The sequence below is a fragment of the Bison bison genome, unplaced genomic scaffold (assembly GCF_000754665.1).
Source record: "Bison bison bison isolate TAMUID 2011002044 unplaced genomic scaffold, Bison_UMD1.0 scf7180017864456, whole genome shotgun sequence".
Taxonomy (NCBI): domain Eukaryota; kingdom Metazoa; phylum Chordata; class Mammalia; order Artiodactyla; family Bovidae; genus Bison; species Bison bison.
The window spans coordinates 5,888,206-5,906,657 of NW_011495018.1; the positions used below are offsets into that span (position 1 = coordinate 5,888,206).

General features: G+C 47.7%; 1 protein-coding gene across 1 annotated transcript in view; it reads left to right on the forward strand.

Annotated features, from left to right (window-relative positions):
• Positions 1-18,452, forward strand: part of ADAM12 (ADAM metallopeptidase domain 12) — a 360,531-nt gene that overhangs the window by 303,513 nt on the left and 38,566 nt on the right. Inside the window, exons 15-18 of the mRNA XM_010859570.1 lie at positions 12,318-12,426; positions 12,536-12,734; positions 15,377-15,454; positions 18,168-18,276. Coding sequence (XP_010857872.1) covers positions 12,318-12,426; positions 12,536-12,734; positions 15,377-15,454; positions 18,168-18,276 — 495 coding nt within the window. The remainder of the gene's footprint in view (positions 1-12,317; positions 12,427-12,535; positions 12,735-15,376; positions 15,455-18,167; positions 18,277-18,452) is intronic.

Below are 18,452 nucleotides of genomic sequence, written 5' to 3' on the forward strand. Positions count from 1 at the left end.
CTCTCTCCCCCCTGCCACTGAGTGACTCAGCTGGCTGCGGGCCTGTGATTCATGGTGACCGAGGCTGGTGTTCATTATCTCATCTGATTAGTCCTTCTTGAGCTGCCTGACCAGGGAGAGAGAGGCGGACAGACTTGACAGCGTGACTCACAGGCTGAGCTTCTCCAGAGCAGAAGCGGTAGGGAGTTACCTGCTTGGACCTGCCACGTCCTTGCGAGCAACGGTGGGGCCTGCGGCCCCAGGGTCCGGGCTGGCCCCTTCTCTCCCCTCCCACTCACCCTGGTGACGGAGGGGGCCCTTGCCCAGCAACGGCGGGCTTCCTCTGAGGGGCATAGCACACAAACTACACATCTCTGACGTCAGAAGCTCCCAGTTCCTGGAAATAACCGGCGTGGGGACTAGGTTGGGAGAGTCCCCTGGGCTGGTGGCTTCTTGGGATCCATCTCTCTTGACCCTCTTAGTACTTGCAGTCATCACACTGACATCCTCAGGAGCACTGAGACTTGGTGCCAGAAGCTTCAGGGGCTCCCTGTACCTGGGGGTTCTTAAAAGGGCCTTCAACCACCCGCTTTGCTAATGAAGGGTGTTCCTCTCCTTATATCAGTGCGACAGCCTAGCTCTCCAGTTCACGGACACCGGGTAAGCTTCCTGTGTCTGCTCTCACAGTGGCTTATGACACCACGCCTTTATCATCTTCTAGTTCCTGGGGTCAGAAGTCCTAAAATGAAGATGCTGGCAGGGCAGTGTTACCTTTGGAGGCTCTGGGGGACCATCTGTTTGCTGGCCTTTTCCAACTTTGAGGGGCTGTCCGCGATTCTTAGCTCGTGGCCCCTTCACCCTCCTTCAAAGCCAGCAGAACAGAATCTTCAAATCTCTGTCTCTGTGACTTCCACTTCTGCGGTCAGATCTCTATCTCTGACTTTGATCCTCTGCCTCCCTCTTACAAGAACTCTTGGGATTAAATTGGACCATCCAGGTTGCCCAGCATCGTTTCCCATCTCGATTTCTTAATCACATCCTCAAAGTCCCTTCTGCCAAGTTAGGTCGCATAGTCACAGGGTTCAAGGATTAAGACATAAGGCCCTCTTGGGGGTCCAGGGGCATTGAATGGACCACTTTCTAAAAGGGTAAGCTTCAGCAAGTTGCTCAGCTCTTGTTCCTCATGTGAAAATGGGGAGAGTAATACGCCTTCTGCGTGGGTATTTTGTTGTCCTCTACTGTAGCTTGTCTATTTCATGTCTATGAATATACTACATGTATAGCGTGCAGTAACTTGCAACTTGCACAGTGCCTGGGGCTGTGGGGAGGGCCGTGATCTGGTGGGAAAAGAGGAGGGCCTTGGGCTCAGCCTGGGGCAGGGTTGGAGGGAGTGGTGGTTAGAGCAGGAAGGGTCCTAAACAAGGTTGCCCTGGAGTAGTCATTGCCAAGGTAGGAGAGGAAGGGATTTCCTGTGTCCAGAACAGCAGGGGCCAAGGTGCACAGGAACAGGGACCCAGCCCAGGGGAACCGTAGGCTCTTCTGCTTGTCCAGAGCTTGGGCTGTGGCTTGGAGAACAGAGAGCCCTGTCTACCACCATGCACTCTCATTCGATAACTATTCAGCCATGTCCTGCTCTTGTGAGTTGCCGACCAAGAGCCCTGGTTCTGCCAGAGGGACACGCTTCCCACAGCCCCAGTGCACTCTCGCCTGGGACCTGCAGTAGAGTCAGGATGGGACCGTCACAGTTCCCGGGGCAGAGGTCACTTCCTCAGCTGGGTCCCAGCCCCCTAGCTGCAGCAGGCAGAGAGCAGTATATTGCTGTTACTGTGGTCGGTTTGCATTAACTTTTCATGATTCAGAAGAGGAAAACTTATTGTCAAGCATGCGATGAGTTCAGGATATAGTCTTTCATTTCCCAGCCTTTAGCAAATGCTCTGGGATCGGGACCATGTGTACTTTGGGGTCACTTTCAGCCCCTAGGAAGCCCAGTGACTCAGAAATCTAGGGTACTTGCTCTGCCAGCCCCTGTCGCTGGCATCCCGGTAACTTGGCCAGCATCATCTGTTACATTCAGGAAACAGTCATCAGTTACTCCCCAGATCTGGCTACCCAAACGCTGGCCAGTGGAAGCCCTTCCTCCCAACTAATTCCTTTGAGAGGGACGTTTCTCAATCCAGCCTTATATTTCAATAAAATAATCCTCTTCCAAATCTTTCTACAAACAAAATGATAGAAAATTCAAAACATATGCCTGCAACTCCTAACAAGCAAAGTAATATAGTTTTAGAATACTTTTTGTGAGAGTTGTTCATCTGCTTGCTTTCCTGACGATTATTCAACAATAATTATTGATTATTAACGATTATTAACGTTATTATTGATTATTGATATTATTGATATTGATATCATTATTGATTATTAACGATTATTAACATTAATAATTAACGATTATTCAACAATGGTATCCTTGTCGGCTTGGAATTGACATTTTTTTCCCCCACTGATGCTTCTCCCACAAATCTTGAATCTCAAGACTTTATCAGTTAATGTCAAACACGTAAATGTTACCTGCAGCTCAAACCGGACCTTGTATTTAGCCCTCTGTCCGCTTCAGGCTTAATAGCCACAAAGATTTTCTGTCAATGCGACATGACCTTAAACATTTCCTTCTGAAATACAGCTGGATATGTTTCTTCAGGCAGAAAATTTACTTTTGCCAATGTTGTTTATGTGAAGCACTAGCATGATAACTGAAAACGTTACTTGGAAGTTAATCTTGCAGATAACTGTGTGTGTAGAGCCACAAACAATCTGCATCAAGGAAATCCTGAAATTATCTTAGTTTTATCTATTTTATCACTCACCAGAAAATAGCGTCACCTGATTGATGTGGTGTGAGCTGGTGAGACGATTTTTACGGGCCGGTGCCTCTGCAGTGTTTATCTGCAAGGCTGGTTTATTTTTACTTTTTAAATTTATTTTATTTTTGGCTGTGCTGGGTCTTCGTTGTTGTGCAGGCTTTTCTCTAGTTGCTGCGAGCGGGGCTGCTCTCTAGTTGCTGTGCTCGGGCTTCTCATTGTGGTGGCTTCTCTTGTAGCAGAGCGTGGGCTCCAGGGCACACGGGCTTCAGTCCTGTGGCACGTGTGCTCAGGAATTGTGGTCCCCGGGCTCTGGAGCACAAGCTCAGCAGTTGTGGTGCGCAGGCTTAGTTGTTCCACAGCATGCGGGATCGTCCCGGACCAGGAGTGGAACCCGTATCTCCCGCACTGGCAGGTGGATTCTTTACCACCGCGCCACCAGGGAAGCCTGGCAGGGCTGGTTTAAATGACTTTCTTCATGACAACACACCGGGAACGGTACATTTCCAAACATCCACAGCATCAGGCTACAAGTGGGAAGAAGAGTGATCTTGCCAAGAGTCATACTGTTTAGGAGGCAGGAAAGTCTCTTTTTTGTTCCGTTGTGCAAGAAGGAAATGAGAGAATGTATTTGCTGGGGCTCTGTTTTTCCACGGAGGTGAAGGTCAGTGTGGAGAAGAGAAGCAGAGGGAGGACGGGGAGGACAAGCAGGCTGCGGTCACTTGTGAAGATGCCTTTGTGGAATTAGCAACAGGGGCAGGGATGTTAGTGACCCCAGGGAGGAGGAGCCAACGCAACTGAATTGGGGACCTGTATTTGCATCACGGACTCATTTTAATGAAATGTTGTTGTTTAGTTGCTAAGTCGTGTCCGACTCTTTTGCGACCCTATGGACTATGGTCCACCACCAGGCTCCTCTGTCCATGGGATTTCCCAGGCAAGAATACTGGAGTGGGTTGCCATTTCCTTCTCCAGAGGATCTTCCCAATCCAGGGATCAAACCGGCATTGGCAGGCAGATTCTTTACCCCTGAGCCACAAGGGAAAACCCTAAAGAAAGATTAGATCACATAAATTGTGGGCTTAATACGAGATGTCATCATCTCTCTTTCAAAAGACATAATGACATAGGAAACTTCCAAATCACAAGTTATATCACTCTGAAGATAAAGGTGGTAATTAAACTCCATCACTTCTTATAGAATGATAAAATGCAGGATGATGTCAAAAATCCTTCTGAAAGGCTAAATTTCATCTTTTGATAATAGCAGAACATCTAAGTGTTCCATTATTAAAAATTCAAAGGCTGTAAATTGATGTAATGTAGTAGTGATAAGAAAACCTGTCACTTCTTTTCATGAGACAGATATGAAGTCTCCTGTCTTCATGAAGACAGACGTCTTTACGTGCAGCAACTTTGAAGTCAGATCTGTACCTTTATAACATCTTACTAGCAGATAGACGTCATTTACACATTTTCAATTATTGAGCCCTCTGTCTCTAAGATAAACGCCGGCTGGCTGGTTCCACACTCTTGACTGTCCTTCCTGGTGTCTGCAGGTCCCAGTGGTAAGGGTGCTCAGGAAGTTGTTCTTGGTTTGCGTCTTCTAGTCTGTTTCCTATGATGATGCTTTTTTCAACTGTAGGAGCTGTGTCTACTCCCAAGATCAGCATGGAGCCCCCTTTCTGGTTTCCTTGCTTATAGAATTCTTTTTAATGTGTCTAAACGTTGAGGGAATGACAGTTTACCTTTCCAGGAAGTAAAATGTCTTTTTGTGACTTTATATCTTCTTTCCTTTTAAGTGAAAAGGATGAAAGTGAAAATCACTCAGTCGTGTCCGACTCTGCGACCCCATGGACTATACAGTCCATGGATTTCTCAGGCCAGAATACTGGAGTTGGGAAGCCTTTCTCCTTCTCCAGGAGATCTTCCCAGCCCAGGAATCGAATCAGGGTCTCCTGCATTGCAGGCGGATTCTTTACCAGCTGAGCCACCAGGGAAGCCCAAGAATACTGGAGTGGGTAGCCTATCCCTTCTCCAGCGGATCTTCCCAACCCAGGCATCGAATCAGGGTCTCCTGCTTTGCAGGCGGATTCTTTACCAACTGAGCTATGAGGGAAGCCAGCATGGTAATACTTCACTTGATGTAAATGAATAAGTGAGGACCCAGACAAGGCAGACCAGGAAACTGTGTTTATTTACCCAAGATGCTTTGTTCTGAGGGAACCACAACTGACTTCCTACAGGGAGTGGGGTAGAGACAGGATGTGCTTTCCCTGAACTGCGTTCCCTCTGGTTTTCATTCATTCATTCTTGGGACACACCTGCTCTGTACAGGCCTGAGGCACCTTTTCAGTCCACAGGGGGTTTACAGTGAGACCAGAGCCTTCAAATATTGCAAAAGGCAAATGTGATGGATGGAAGATGGGGACAGCCCTCCAAGGCAAATGAGAGCAGGGGGTCCCCAGGCTCAAGGGAGAGTAGTAATGGGGGAGACCCTGAAGGACACGGCCATGGTCAGCGGTCCCAGGAGCAAAGCAGCCCAGGCCCCTCATCCAGCCGGCTCCAGCAGTCAGGTTCCAAGGAAGATGCTGATGTACTGGCTTTGGTCCTGTATCCATCACTGACCTAAACTTATTACTGGTGACATGGAGCAGTCTCAGGGGCCAGACTTGAATCTCATGCCCATGCTTTTGGCATTAGTTGGGAAAATTAGCCCTGCTTGAACCATAAAAAGTGGATTTTCCATAAGAAAAGGGGTTTCCGTTCCTAGAAAAAGGGATATGAGACAATTTCAGAAGTCTCGTTTTCTGCAAGTCGTTTTCACAAATCTCTATGGTTGCTCCAAACCAGTGGAGGAAACCGCTCCCCCTGACACAAGAGGTGGGACTGAGCAGTGCCCACCTCTAGCTGGGGGCGTGCTGGCCTCAGGAGGTGGCCCCAAACCTTGTGTGACACTGTCCTATAGCCTGAGATCAGAGGTGAAACAGCAATAGAGTATGCTGTGATCTGGATCAAGTTTCAACTGCTTAGATACTTTTTCATTTAAGTTTCACTTATTAAACTCTTTTGTCTTTTTTTTTTTTTTAACTTTTTATTTTGTGTTGGGGTGCAGCCGACTAACAATGTTGTGATCATTTCATGTGAACAGCTAGGGGGTTCAGACACACATACGCACGGATCCATTTTCCCCCAGAAACCCCCCTCCTCCAGGGCTGCCTCGTAGCACTAAGTTAGAGCTTCCTGTGCTATACAGTAGGTCCTTGTTGGTTATCCATTTTAAATACAGTGGTGTGTACATGTCCATCCCAAACTCCCTAGCTATCCTTTCCCTTGGCAACCATCATCTCATTCTCCTAAGTTTGTGAGTCTCTTTCTGGTTTGTCAGTAAGTTCATTTGTATCGTTTCTTTTTAGATTCCACATAGAAGGGATGTCACATGGTATTTATCCTTCTCTGTAAACCCCCTTGTCTTTAAACATCCATGTTTCTCAGGCAAGGCTTCTCATCCCAATGTGGAGACTTCAGGGTAAGAAGTGTTATTCACCTGGATGGAACCAGCGTGATAAATAGGGTTCTGCCCCACCCTCCTCTGACCTCTGTCACTCACCTCCCCCAGCCCCCCACCCCCCACTCCATTGAAACAGCAGCAGTTTCAGAGTATTGATGAGATAAAAGTTGAATATTTTCAATCCCTAAGTGCTTGAGGATGGAGATGTGAAAGATCTTGTCCATTGAGTTTGACCACGAACTACCCATCAGAGTGTCCTTGCCCTTAATCCTCCAGATGAGAACCTGGAGTATATGACAGAGGATCAGGTGTAATTCTGGTCTCTGACTTCACAGAGAGATCGCTCTATCCCCAGGTGTCTGTAGCCAATGAAATCATGACCCGCTAGGCATCCAGACTGAGCTTCCTTGGCACGTTGTGGCCAACAGCGTCGGTGCTGTGCCCGTTGATGACACGCCCCGCCGATACCTCATCAGCGAGGTGTGTCGTGTCATCTCCTGCTCCCTTGAGTTCTGGAGAAGAGCTGAGATGAGCAAACCTCTTGGAAACAGACAGTGACTAGTTTCTTGCAAGAGCCAGAAAATTAACCTTTAGAACTCTGCATTGTTGGAGCCACTGGGCAAATTCATCCCAGAGTGGAATAGGTTTTCCAGGTCAAACCCCACCCGGCTTTGTTTCTTTATTTTTGCCTGTGCTGGGTCTTCGCTGTTGTGCAGGCTTTTCTCTAGTTGCTGCGAGCGGGGCTGCTCTCTAGTTGCTGTGCTCGGGCTTCTCATTGTGGTGGCTTCTCTTGTAGCAGAGCGTGGGCTCCAGGGCACACGGGCTTCACTATGCTGGCAAGCGTGCTCGGTAATCGTGGTCCCCGGGCTCTGGAGCACAAGCTCAGCGGTTGTGATGCACAGGCTTAGTTGTTCCATGGCATGCAGGATCGTCCCGGACCAGGAATGGCTTCTACTCCCTGCCGTGTCCAGCACGATACCTCACAGTGGGGGGTCCAACAAATGGCACGTTGGGGATCCAAAGTGCCCCCATTCGTTTCAACTGTGTCTGTTGGTTTAAGAGCAAGGAAAGGAGTTCCAAGGGAAGACGCTCTGTGTTCCCAGGGTTCAGTGGAATGAAAGGAAATCAAACTCAAGTGTCTTTGCTTGAGGACTCCTGCTACCTCTTTCAAATGAGGCAGCAACCTGTGTGCTGATATGAGCTTCTGGAGGGGCAGCCCAGGCTGGCTGGGGCAGCGCCCAGAAAGAGCACAGGACTCGGGGCAGCAGGAACCCCACTCACTGAAACAAGAGGAGTTGGGTAGAGGGAAGCTGAGATCCCTGTGCTGTGCTCAGTCGTGTCCGACTCTTTGTAACCCCACAGATTGTAGCTCACCAGGCCCCTCTGTCCATGGGATTTCTCCAGGCAAGAATACTGGAGTACGTTGCCATTTCCTTCTCCAGGGAGATCTTCCTGACCCAGGGATCCAGTCTGCATCTCCTGCATCCCTTGCTTTGCAGGCCTATTCTTGACCACTGAGCCATCCTGATATCAACTTAAAAATGCTCCCAACCTAAAAGTTGAGAATTATGCTTTATTCACTGGGAATTTTTAGGACTTTCAACCCTGGGAAGCAACATCTCAAGTAACCCTGAGAAAACTGCTCTGAGGAGGTGAGGAGGGGCATCCAGGTTATACAGAAGTTTTTCAATGAAGGGCAGATAGTCTGAGCATCAAAAGGCCATTGCTAATTAAAGGAAAGCCAGATATCTCAAATGGAGGGATTTCGTGCTTTTCTATATAAGGGAATATGTAAGAGGATGGGCTCGCTGAAATCATCTTTGGATATGCACCTCAGCTATCTGGGGAAGATGAGATGGTTGGATGGCATCACTGACTCAATGGACATGAGTTTGAGTAAGCTCCGGGAGTTGGTGATGGACAGGGAAGCCTGGTATGCTGTAGTCCATGGGGTCACAAAGAGTCGGACAGGACTGAGTGATGGACCTGAACTATCTGGGGCCAGCATCCTGTGTTTTCATATCCTGAGTGCCCTGAGGGCTCACCAGCTCAGCATCAGTGGCAGCTGCAGTTACTGATGACTAGGATATCCTTTGTTTACTGACGTGGTAAGAAATGTTCCATTTCTCACTGAGCTATGACTGTACTTTTATTTAACATGCAAAGTATGTACAAAACCTCCCAAAATTTCCATCGAGGAGATTCTCTTTCTTCCCTTTCATTTCCCAAGGTGGGGCCAGGAGTTACATTGGGTAATCATTCAACAGTCTTCACTGGCTTCCTGTGATGGGCTAGACCCTGGGGATGACCCTCTGGGAAGGTAACAGGCATGAAGCCCCTACTGACACCATCCTGAACTAGTTTTTGCAACATTACAAATGTAGCTCCCTACATTTGTAGGGTTGCAAACGAGGTCAGCTCCAAGGAGCTCTCCTCTCTTCATGTCTTCTGCCATCTTTAACATCCGGGGTCAGGCCATCTCCTTCGCCATGACTGGTGGCTGTCCTCAGTATAAACAGGCTTACTGAGAGCCTGGGGGTCTCACTGAACCTTCAGGACAGGTGATGTTCTTGTCCTCATTGTACAAAGGGAACAGCATCTCAGGAGTTCCCTATAACGTGACCGGGGTCTCCTGGTTTGTAGGGTTGACACCAGTTAAGCCCTAGACCTTCCAGCACTGCAGCACAACCAGTGACTGTAGAAATCAGAAATGAAGAGGCCTTCCAGAAGAAATAAGGACTTGATCAACATTTGTTTTTGTTTTTTTTAGATCTCGTGAATGCACAAATATAAAACACAGTTTTCCCCAAAGATCAGTCATCAGAGAGAATGGTTTACTTACTGAACTCTTTTTTTAAATATTTATTGTATTGAAGTATAGTTGATTCACAGTGTCATGTTAATTTCTGCTGTACAGTGAAGTGATTCAATTATATGTATATTGATGTTCTTTTCATCTTCTTTTGCATCATGATTTATGACAAGATATCAAATACGGTTCACTGTGCTATACAGTAGAACCTGTTCTTTATCCATTCTATATGTAATCGTTGCGTCGGCTAATCCCAAACTCCCGATCCACCCCTCCCCCGCCACACTCCTCCCCGCCGGGTGATGAGAAGTCTGTCCGCTATGCCTGTGAGTCTGTTCCTCTTTCATAGGTAAGTTCGTCTGTGGCATATTTTAGATATCACACATAAGTGGCATCATCTGGTATCTGCCTTTCTCTTTCTGACTTCATTTAGTATGACCGTCTCTAGGCCCACCACGTCGCTGCAAGTGGCATGACTGCCTTCTTTGTTCTGGCTGAGTACTCCTGACTGCTTAGTCTCTCCGTCGCATCTTGACTCTCACAGTCCAGCTGGGCGTCTACACTGGTTCTCGTGAATCATTGCTGGTTTAGGAGGTTCACTGAAATCAACTGACAACACAGGTTAAGAAAAGACAAGCCCACGTTTATTACGTGTTTAATTACTGTTCCCAAGATGTGACTTCCTGCTTCCACTTTCTTTATTCTGGTAAAGGAACTTTTAAAAGCAACAGAATGGATAATTAGGTTGTGGAAAGCCTAAACACACACCCACTGAGCAAACGGAAAAAGTAAAATCGGAAGACTCACTGTGGGTGAGTGGTCACTTGTGCCTAAAAATAAGATTTCCCGTGACAGCAATACAACAGAATAGAACGGATCAGCGTCAAAATAAACTGCAGATGAAAGGGATGTGCTGTGGGAAACAGAGAGGCTTTTTTAACCATTTTATGGAGCTGTGATTGGCATACAAAAAGCTGTGCATATTTAGTGTGCACACCGTGATGGGTTTGGAGAGAAGCATACACTTTTGAAATCACGCCCACAATCCATGCCGTAAACATATCCACCACCTCCAAACTATTCCTCCCACCCTCTTAATTTACTTTTATGTGTATATGTGTATGTGATGAGAAAACTGAACAGATAAGATTTACTGTCTTAGAAAATTTTTAAATACACAATGCAGTATTAGTAACTATAGTCACCGTGCTGTACAGTCAGCCTCTAGAATGAATTCATTTTGTGTAACTGAAACTTTGTACCCTTGGACTAATAATATCTCCCTCTTGCCTGCTCCCTGCAGCCCCTGGCAATGACCTTTTTACCCTCTGCGTCTATGGTTTCAACTTTTTTGGATTCTGTGATCATGCAGTATTTGTCTTTCTGTATCTGACTTATTTCCCTCAGCATAATGTCCTCCAGGTTCATCCATATTGTCTCAAATGGCAGAGTTTCCTTCTTTTTAAAGCCTGAATAGTATTCAGTTATACATATTTGGGGTTTCCCCAGAGGCTCAGCGGTAAAGAATCTGACTGCAATGCAGGAGCCACCGGAGACACAGGTTCGATGGTTCGATTCCTGGAGAAGGGAATGACTACCCACTCCATCCAGTATTCTTGCCTGGAAAATTCCATGGAGAGAGGAGTCTGGCGGGCTACAGTCCATGGGGTCGCAAAGAGTCAGACGTGTCCAGTTTAGGTAAATGCCTTTTGGAAGGACTTTGGGAGGCCTCTCTTAATGCTTTTTTCCCCCCCAGAAAACAGAGAACGGGAAATGAGAGGTCCAGGATGGGGTGCTTAGTGCAGAGATCAACTGCTGAACCCATGACTGGTCACAACTGCTACACGGGCTTTGTTTCATTTGTCTGCCTGTTTGTTTGTTGTGTGTTTTAATGGGATGCTGAATATGTCTGATGAGGAATCAGGTTGAAGAAAGATGGACTTTTTAGTAATAAGAACAGCATCTGATCCCTGGGAGAAGGGGAGCATTGCCCATCACAACATGGTCATCTTGGAAGGCGATGGAGCCTCCCCAGAGCAGGATACAGAGAAGGGCAGGAGGCAAAACTGGGCTCTGGGAAGTTGGCATCCTGGCAGACGTGAGAGGGAGTGCCCAGATAGGATACCCATGTGGAAAGGAAGGCAGGCCCAGGACACAGCACAGGGCACAGCTTACTCTGAAGGACAAGGCAACTTTGCCTGAATTTCTCACGTAGTCCTCAGCAGATGCCACTATGCAGAGCATTCTAGAGTCCTGTGGAGCTCCCGCAACGCAAATCCCAGGTACGTGTTCTCGCTTTCCTTGGCCGGAAGATGTGCTAAAAAGGACCGTTTCCTGAGCTCTCTGGCTCCCACATCCCCCTCTGCTGGGCACTGTCCTGCTGTGTGAAAGGACTGGGAGGTTTTACGTCTCATGGCCTCTGAGGGCAGTCTCTGCCTGATCAACATAGGCATTCGTCGAAGCCGGTGCTTGCTCCGACAGGGAGCTTTGTGGGGCTGCAAACGGGGCGTGCGATCTCTGCCTTGCACGTTCTCTCTCTTTCTGTCTGCCCCTCTCATTGCTTCTTCTCATTAGTCATCATTATTCCTTGGAGCCTGCTTTAGCTTGCATTTTTTCGCCAGAATTATGTGGGAGTTGTTCAAGAAAGCAAGCCTCCTTGTTTGACCACAGCCAGCCACTCAGTGCCTTGGTGTGGGGTCGGGTCTGGTCCCAGAGCCGGACCTCACCTCTTGAGAGGTTGCACATGTCATGGGCCCACAGAGCAGCCCTCCAGAAGAGGGAGTGATGGGACGCAAGCTCTGCTGTGAGCTGAGCAGGCTCAGGCATCAGCTAAGATGCCAGGTGAGACTTCTCAGGACACTGGAGCCCATCTGCCTTTAGAAAGCCAGGAGGTTGTTTCGTTTACCAAGTCGTGTGCAACTCTTGCAACCCCATGGACTGTAGCCCACCAGGCTCCTCTGGCCATGGGATTTCCCAGGCAAGAATACTGGAGTGGGTTGCCATTTCCTCCTTCAGGGGATCTTCCTAACCCAGGGATCAAACCCGAGTCTCCTGCTCTGCAGGTAGATTCTTTACCAACTGAACCACCAGGGCTGTTCAAAGAAAACTATCCCAAACACTTGCAGGAGGTGAGAGTGCTGCTTTGCTTCTGTTTCAGGTGCTAAACCTGCCCCCGGGATCTGCTTTGAGAGAGTCAACTCTGCAGGTGACCCTTATGGCAACTGCGGCAAAGATTCCAAGAGCTCCTTTGCCAAGTGCGCGATGAGGTACGGGGGGTCCGTGTCCTGACCACGCCACGACTTTGAACCTCCTAGATCACTTAGGGCTGCTTCCACACTTTCCCTCTTTGAGGACTGTCTGTTCTTGCCTTTCCAGAGACGCCAAGTGTGGAAAAATCCAGTGTCAAGGAGGTGCCAGCCGACCAGTCATTGGTACCAATGCCGTTTCCATAGAAACGAATATCCCCCTGCAGGAAGGAGGCCGGATTCTGTGCCGTGGAACCCACGTGTACTTGGGTGATGACTTGCCGGACCCGGGGCTCGTGCTTGCCGGCACAAAGTGCGCAGATGGAAAAGTAAGCCCGAAATGCTCCCTTGCATCACAAATGTGAGTCTGGAAGGACCCACTGAGAAACGTCCTGTTCGAGACCTGAGTTACAGGGATGGTTTGTTTTTCAAAATCCACTTCTCAGAATGCTGCCTCTAAAATCCAGTTCTTTGCACCTAGAAGGAAAAGAATAAATAAGCAAATCCTAGCTCCTCGTCCGACCATTGAGATGCAGATTTGGGGAAATCGCAGATTTGGGGAAATTGAGCTTGTTTTCTCAGCCCTTCAGTGTTAAGAAGTCTTTTCTACACTCTGGGTGTTATGCGAGTTTCCAGCCAGGAAATTACTCTGGAAGGAAACACAGCAGCGTATTATATTGTTCTTGGAAATGTGGTCTGGGTTTTTGGCACAGTAGGGACTTGTTCTCACCTGGACAGAATGGGAAGTCAGATTTAGTTTCAGAGACCCCCACAGAGGGACAGGAGAGGGGAGGAGATGAGATAAGCTTAAAGCCAAAGGGGGTTCTTTTGGAGACAAGGGGGAAAGGTAGACTGAGATATTTGGGGAGGGAGGTTAGGAATAAAGTGCACAGTGATTAAAAAAAAAAAAAACAATTGAGATTTTCACATTCTGCCACATTGATTTTTTTCCCCCACTAAAGTTTCTCATCAGACTGAATGATCGCAAGTTAATAATTAACATTTTAGGAAGGAAGATGCTTTGATTAGGGCCCCGTTTTCAAAATGGATATGAAACCATTACTAACAGGAGGTCACAGAGCAGAAAGAAAAGGTTCTGAGCCAGCTCCTGCAGCTGGGTCCCCAGGGCAGGAGTCCCCTCCTCCCCACCCCACCCCCTTCCCTCACACGCCATCAATGCTTTATCCTTAAGGAAACAGGATGATATGTGAAACACATTATACATTCTGGGTATCTCCTTAATCACACACATTCATTTATATTCAAGTCTTGACATTAGAATGACACCACTTAAACGGTGATTTGAACAACCAAGGCCAGGTGCATCTGAACACTGAAATTCCAAGGACTCAATTTATCAGTGAGCTTTTCACTTCATGTGCAAAATTAAATGTGCTTTGATCTCCTTCCTGCAGAGCTCCAGTTCTTTGAAAGCCATCTTTGAGCCTGGGCCATGGGTTGTGAGGGGGCAGCACCCATCCGCTGTGATTCTGCCTGGGGTCCTGCTGTGCTCATTGCAACCCCAAACAGTTTCTTTTATCAGCAGAAATGTGCCAGTCCACTTGGCCACGACCCCACCAGCCCTGAGAGCCGCTTCAACCAGCACTTCTTTCTCAGGGCATTCATCTTGCCTTAGATAAGCTGCTGGGGTCAGATGGTCAATGTCTCATCGGAAGGTCCTACTTGATTAAAAATACTTCTGTAATCGAAAAATTCGACTTTTCTTCCTTTGACTCCACCAATTTGTAACATTTTATGAGAGATAAAGAGCCTGATCCCATGAGTCTGGACTATATTATGCACCTTTGAAATGAGACTAAATTCTTTCAACCAGCCCAGTATCATTTAGCAAATTACTGCCTCTGCAGAGGCTTGATAAATACAAGGGAAGCGTCTGTTCTCCTCTGTTGAGCATTTCTGTTGATGGTTTATGTCATCAACGATAATGCTTGTCAGTCAGCATTTGGGGAAAGTTCCCGTATTTTACTATCTCCCTTGCAAGATTCTTGGACCCTGGGTTCCTGGAGTCTTTGAGTCTCTGTTGGCCCAGGTGAAGGACTAGGCTGTTCTGTTCTCTCCTATATCTTTTAATAGTAGAGAAAAAATGAGGGCAAAAATGCTGCGATATGTAGATTTTTTTGCAAGCTCCAAACAAAAGTCACGAGGAAATCAGTTAACGTAATTTCAGAGTTGCCCAAAACCATATAACCTGCCGTGAAGATAGAAGACTCCCATGATGTGCACATTGATGTGAGTCTTGGAACGGGCTGAACTTGGAGGTGGACATCAGAACCTATGCCCAATCTATGCAGAGAGCACCACTCTGCCATGTGCGTTAACTGAAAGATGGTCTTTCTGGAGTTTTTCTTTGCTTTTTGTTTTTTTAATTTGTATTGGAGTACGGTTGATTTCCAAAGTTGTGTTAGTTTCAGATGTATAGCAAAATGAATCAGTTACACATATACATAGATCCACCCTTTTTTAGATTCTTTTCCCATGTAGGTCATGACAGAGTACTGAGTAGAGTTCCCTGGGCTATATATGTATATAGTAGGTCCTTATTGTTATTTATTGTATACATCATAGTGCGTAATGTCAAACCCAATGTCCCAGTTATCACTCCCCCACCCTTACCCGCTGGTAACCATAAGCTTGTTTTCTACATATCTGTGACTCTTATTTCTTTCTGGTAGGTAAAGTCATCTTTACCTTTTTCTTTAGTTTCCACATATAAGTGATATCGCATGATATATGTCTTTCCCTGTCTGACTTCACTCAGTGTGACAATTTCTAGCTCCATCCTGGCTGCTGCAAATGGCATTATTTTGTTCTTTTTCGTGGCTGAGTAGTATTCCATTGTGTATATGTACCACATCTTCCTTATCCATTCCTCTGTTCTTTAATACACAGATGCATGTGTGTGTGTTTGTAGATGGACATGGATATTTACTATGCCTCCCTCCTTCTCCAGATCTGCCTGAATCGTCGGTGTCAGAACGTCAGTGTCTTTGGTGTGCATGAGTGTGCAGTGCAGTGCCACGGCAGGGGGGTAAGTAGGTGAACTGCCTTCATGTAGCCAGCCCATAATTAAGCTCAGCACTAAATCATTCCTTTGTAAAGGATTTCCGCCATCCATCACTTTGTAAAAACATAGCACTGTCTCCTCAGTATTATTTTCTTCTGAAGACATTCATTTTCTTTGACCTTTACATGGCATAAGAAATGGGATTTTATTTAACAAAGAAAATCATATTGAGCGGTAATTATCTTTTAAATTGACGTTCTGGATTTTTTTGAAAGGACTTTGTCATCTTCAAAGTAATTTTAACACTAACCTTCCTTCATGAAGAGTTTTTCATTAGCGTTTCAAACGGAGCTGTCTCTCTCACAACCAAGATTCAGAATATGTGTCTGAACTGAAATATTTCCAAAAGCAATTAAAACAAAGAAGACAGCACATACTGACCACATGCTCTTGAAATCACATACAGTGGGTTTCAACTAAAGAAGGCTGTTGTTTTAGTTCAGAGGATTTGGGGGAGGGGAGGATTCTAATTGTTCAAAACCTAATTTATTTTTCCTGATGGGCTTAATTATTTCCAATGGAATCATATTAATCTTGATTAGCTATGCCAATGGTTCATTTGTTTTTCTGAAGCCTTTTCTGCAGAAATGGTGCTTCAAATTCTATTTTTAAAACTTGCAGACACTTGCCGATGATTCTAACACAGAATTATGGAGGTTTGCATAAGATGACTTTTGTGCTGTAACCATGAGGGATTGCAGTGTCACCTCAGATGGGTTTGTTGGTGGTGAGCGTAGCTGACTGTCAGCATAAAACGCAGTCTTTCCATGTCTTCATTGGATCGTAGACTTCTTCCTAATGGCTGGAGGGAATGATCTAGTGCAGCCTCATTATCTGACTGATGATGGAGTCCAGACCCACGTGGGGGTAGTGACACGTCCAAGGTTAGGTGGCCAGTTAGCAGCAATGCTGGATCAGGGAGCCTGGACTCCTGACCCTCCAGCATCCCTGGCATCCCATCCACACAGTGGAGAGGAAAGGCCCGCATTGCCTGGGGGCTGAGCAGCTGCCATGACTTGGGAACAAGTAACAGCTAGACCCCAACCCTTTCCTTAGCAAGGCCAGGCTCACCAGCAGCCCCTCTGGGGTGGGGGGGCAGTTGTCGGGGCTATAATCTCTCTGCCACAAGCCATCCAGAGGGCCCCTGACTGTGGTTCACAGCAGGAGATAGTGCCTGAATCCCAGGGGTGGTGCCCCAGCCGCAGGGTCTCTGGGGAAACGGCAGGACACTCAGACTCCAGGCAGCCTGGGCGGTGCTCGTGACAGTTCATTCTGCTTCATGTGAGCTTCATAGAAACGTACTTTCTCGCTTATCACGGGCTTTCCTGACTGTTGGCCTTTTGTTGGAAGCATCTGGGTTTGTCGATGTTGACTGTGGTTGACTCATCACAACCTGGGAAACATCACAAATGAGATATACACCCCAACATTTAATGTGCCTTAAAAACATGAAAGCGTGGGTTTGGCCCCATCCAGCAGTATTTTGACGTGGAGCTGAAGCCTGCAGGATGGGAGCTCAGCCCTGACTTCCTTACACAGAACCACCCAAAGCGCGCCATCCACGATGTGCCGTTTGCTTTTCTAAGTCCAAGGGAAACTGCAACACTCAGGAGCAACCTGAATGAGGAATCCTTTATTTTGCAGCTTTTCCCGATCGTTTTTCAGTTGTCCTTCTCATTCCAAATTTGTCCAAAGTCCTTTTTAGGGCCTTACCTGTCATACAGCATTCCCAAAGCATTCAGTCTCATTGTCTTTCTAGAAAGGATTCCCTCTTGTTTTCATAATCATTTTCCATTGGTTCCTGTAGTAGTTCAGTCAGATCCATGTACCATAATACATACCAGCAACAAGTAGAATGTCATCACAGGTGGCATCAGTCACCCTGGATCACAGGGTGAGCAAGCATTGGCCCCTCTGTGGAGCCTCAGGGCCCACCAAGAGCAAAGCCGCCCCTCCCACCTTCTTGAGCAGCCCTTTCGCTTGGGACCAGAGCCATCATCCTCTTATTTCACCAGGACACAGTTCACTGCTGGCTGTGTCCACCACTCAGGGGGGTAGGAGCTGGGACCAGCCCTCCAGAGTGTCTGCTGAAGGAATCAGAGCAGACTTTGGGGAGGCGGTACCTTGTGGGCATCAGGGGGAGCAGGAGGCCTGGCCGTCAGACTGCTGTGGGACCCTGAGTCACCCAGCCTCCCCTAGCACCCTGTCTGAAGTTGCCCGGGGTTGTCAGACCCTTGATGCCCAAGGGCATGGATTTCATGTCCCAGTAGCAGGGTCCCTTTCTCACTACTGAGAGGTCTTCTCATCTCAGCCAGATTGGGAGGGTTTCCTGGAACCAAAAAAAGGCACCTGGAAATTGAGACAGAAAAGAGGTGGGAGGGGGCCAGTGAGCCCTGATGGTCTCCATCTTTCTCTCAACAGCTGCTGATGTAACAACAGCAGATTCTGTTATATTTGCAGCCTCAGGCTCTCGACTGGTGTGGTGCTGGGTGCAGGGTGGATCCTCGCAGTGGTGTGTCCAGAGTCTGGCTGCCTCCATGTGGTGGGGGCACTGACCACAGGGCCTTTGCTTCGCTATGGGGCTCAGTTAGGGCTCAGAGACTTGGCGCCGCCCCAGGTGGAGACACATCCTAACCCTGCCTCCCTCTTGGTTTCTTTGTCCCCCTCTGCCCAAAAGGTGTGCAACAATAGGAAGAACTGCCATTGCGAGCCCCACTGGGCACCTCCCTTCTGTGACAGGTTTGGCTTCGGAGGGAGCACGGACAGCGGCCCCGTCCGGCAAGCAGGTTAGTGGTGATAGCGTGTCCCGGGGAGTGGGCCGAGCTCCCAAGGGGCACGGGAAGCCAGGCCCTCGGGGGACCATTGCAGGCAGGACAGAGGACCCGCCAGCCCTTGGGTGGGTGCACAGCTGGAAACCCGGTGGGGACCCCACAGGTCCAGGTGACCTGACACAGGCCGAGGC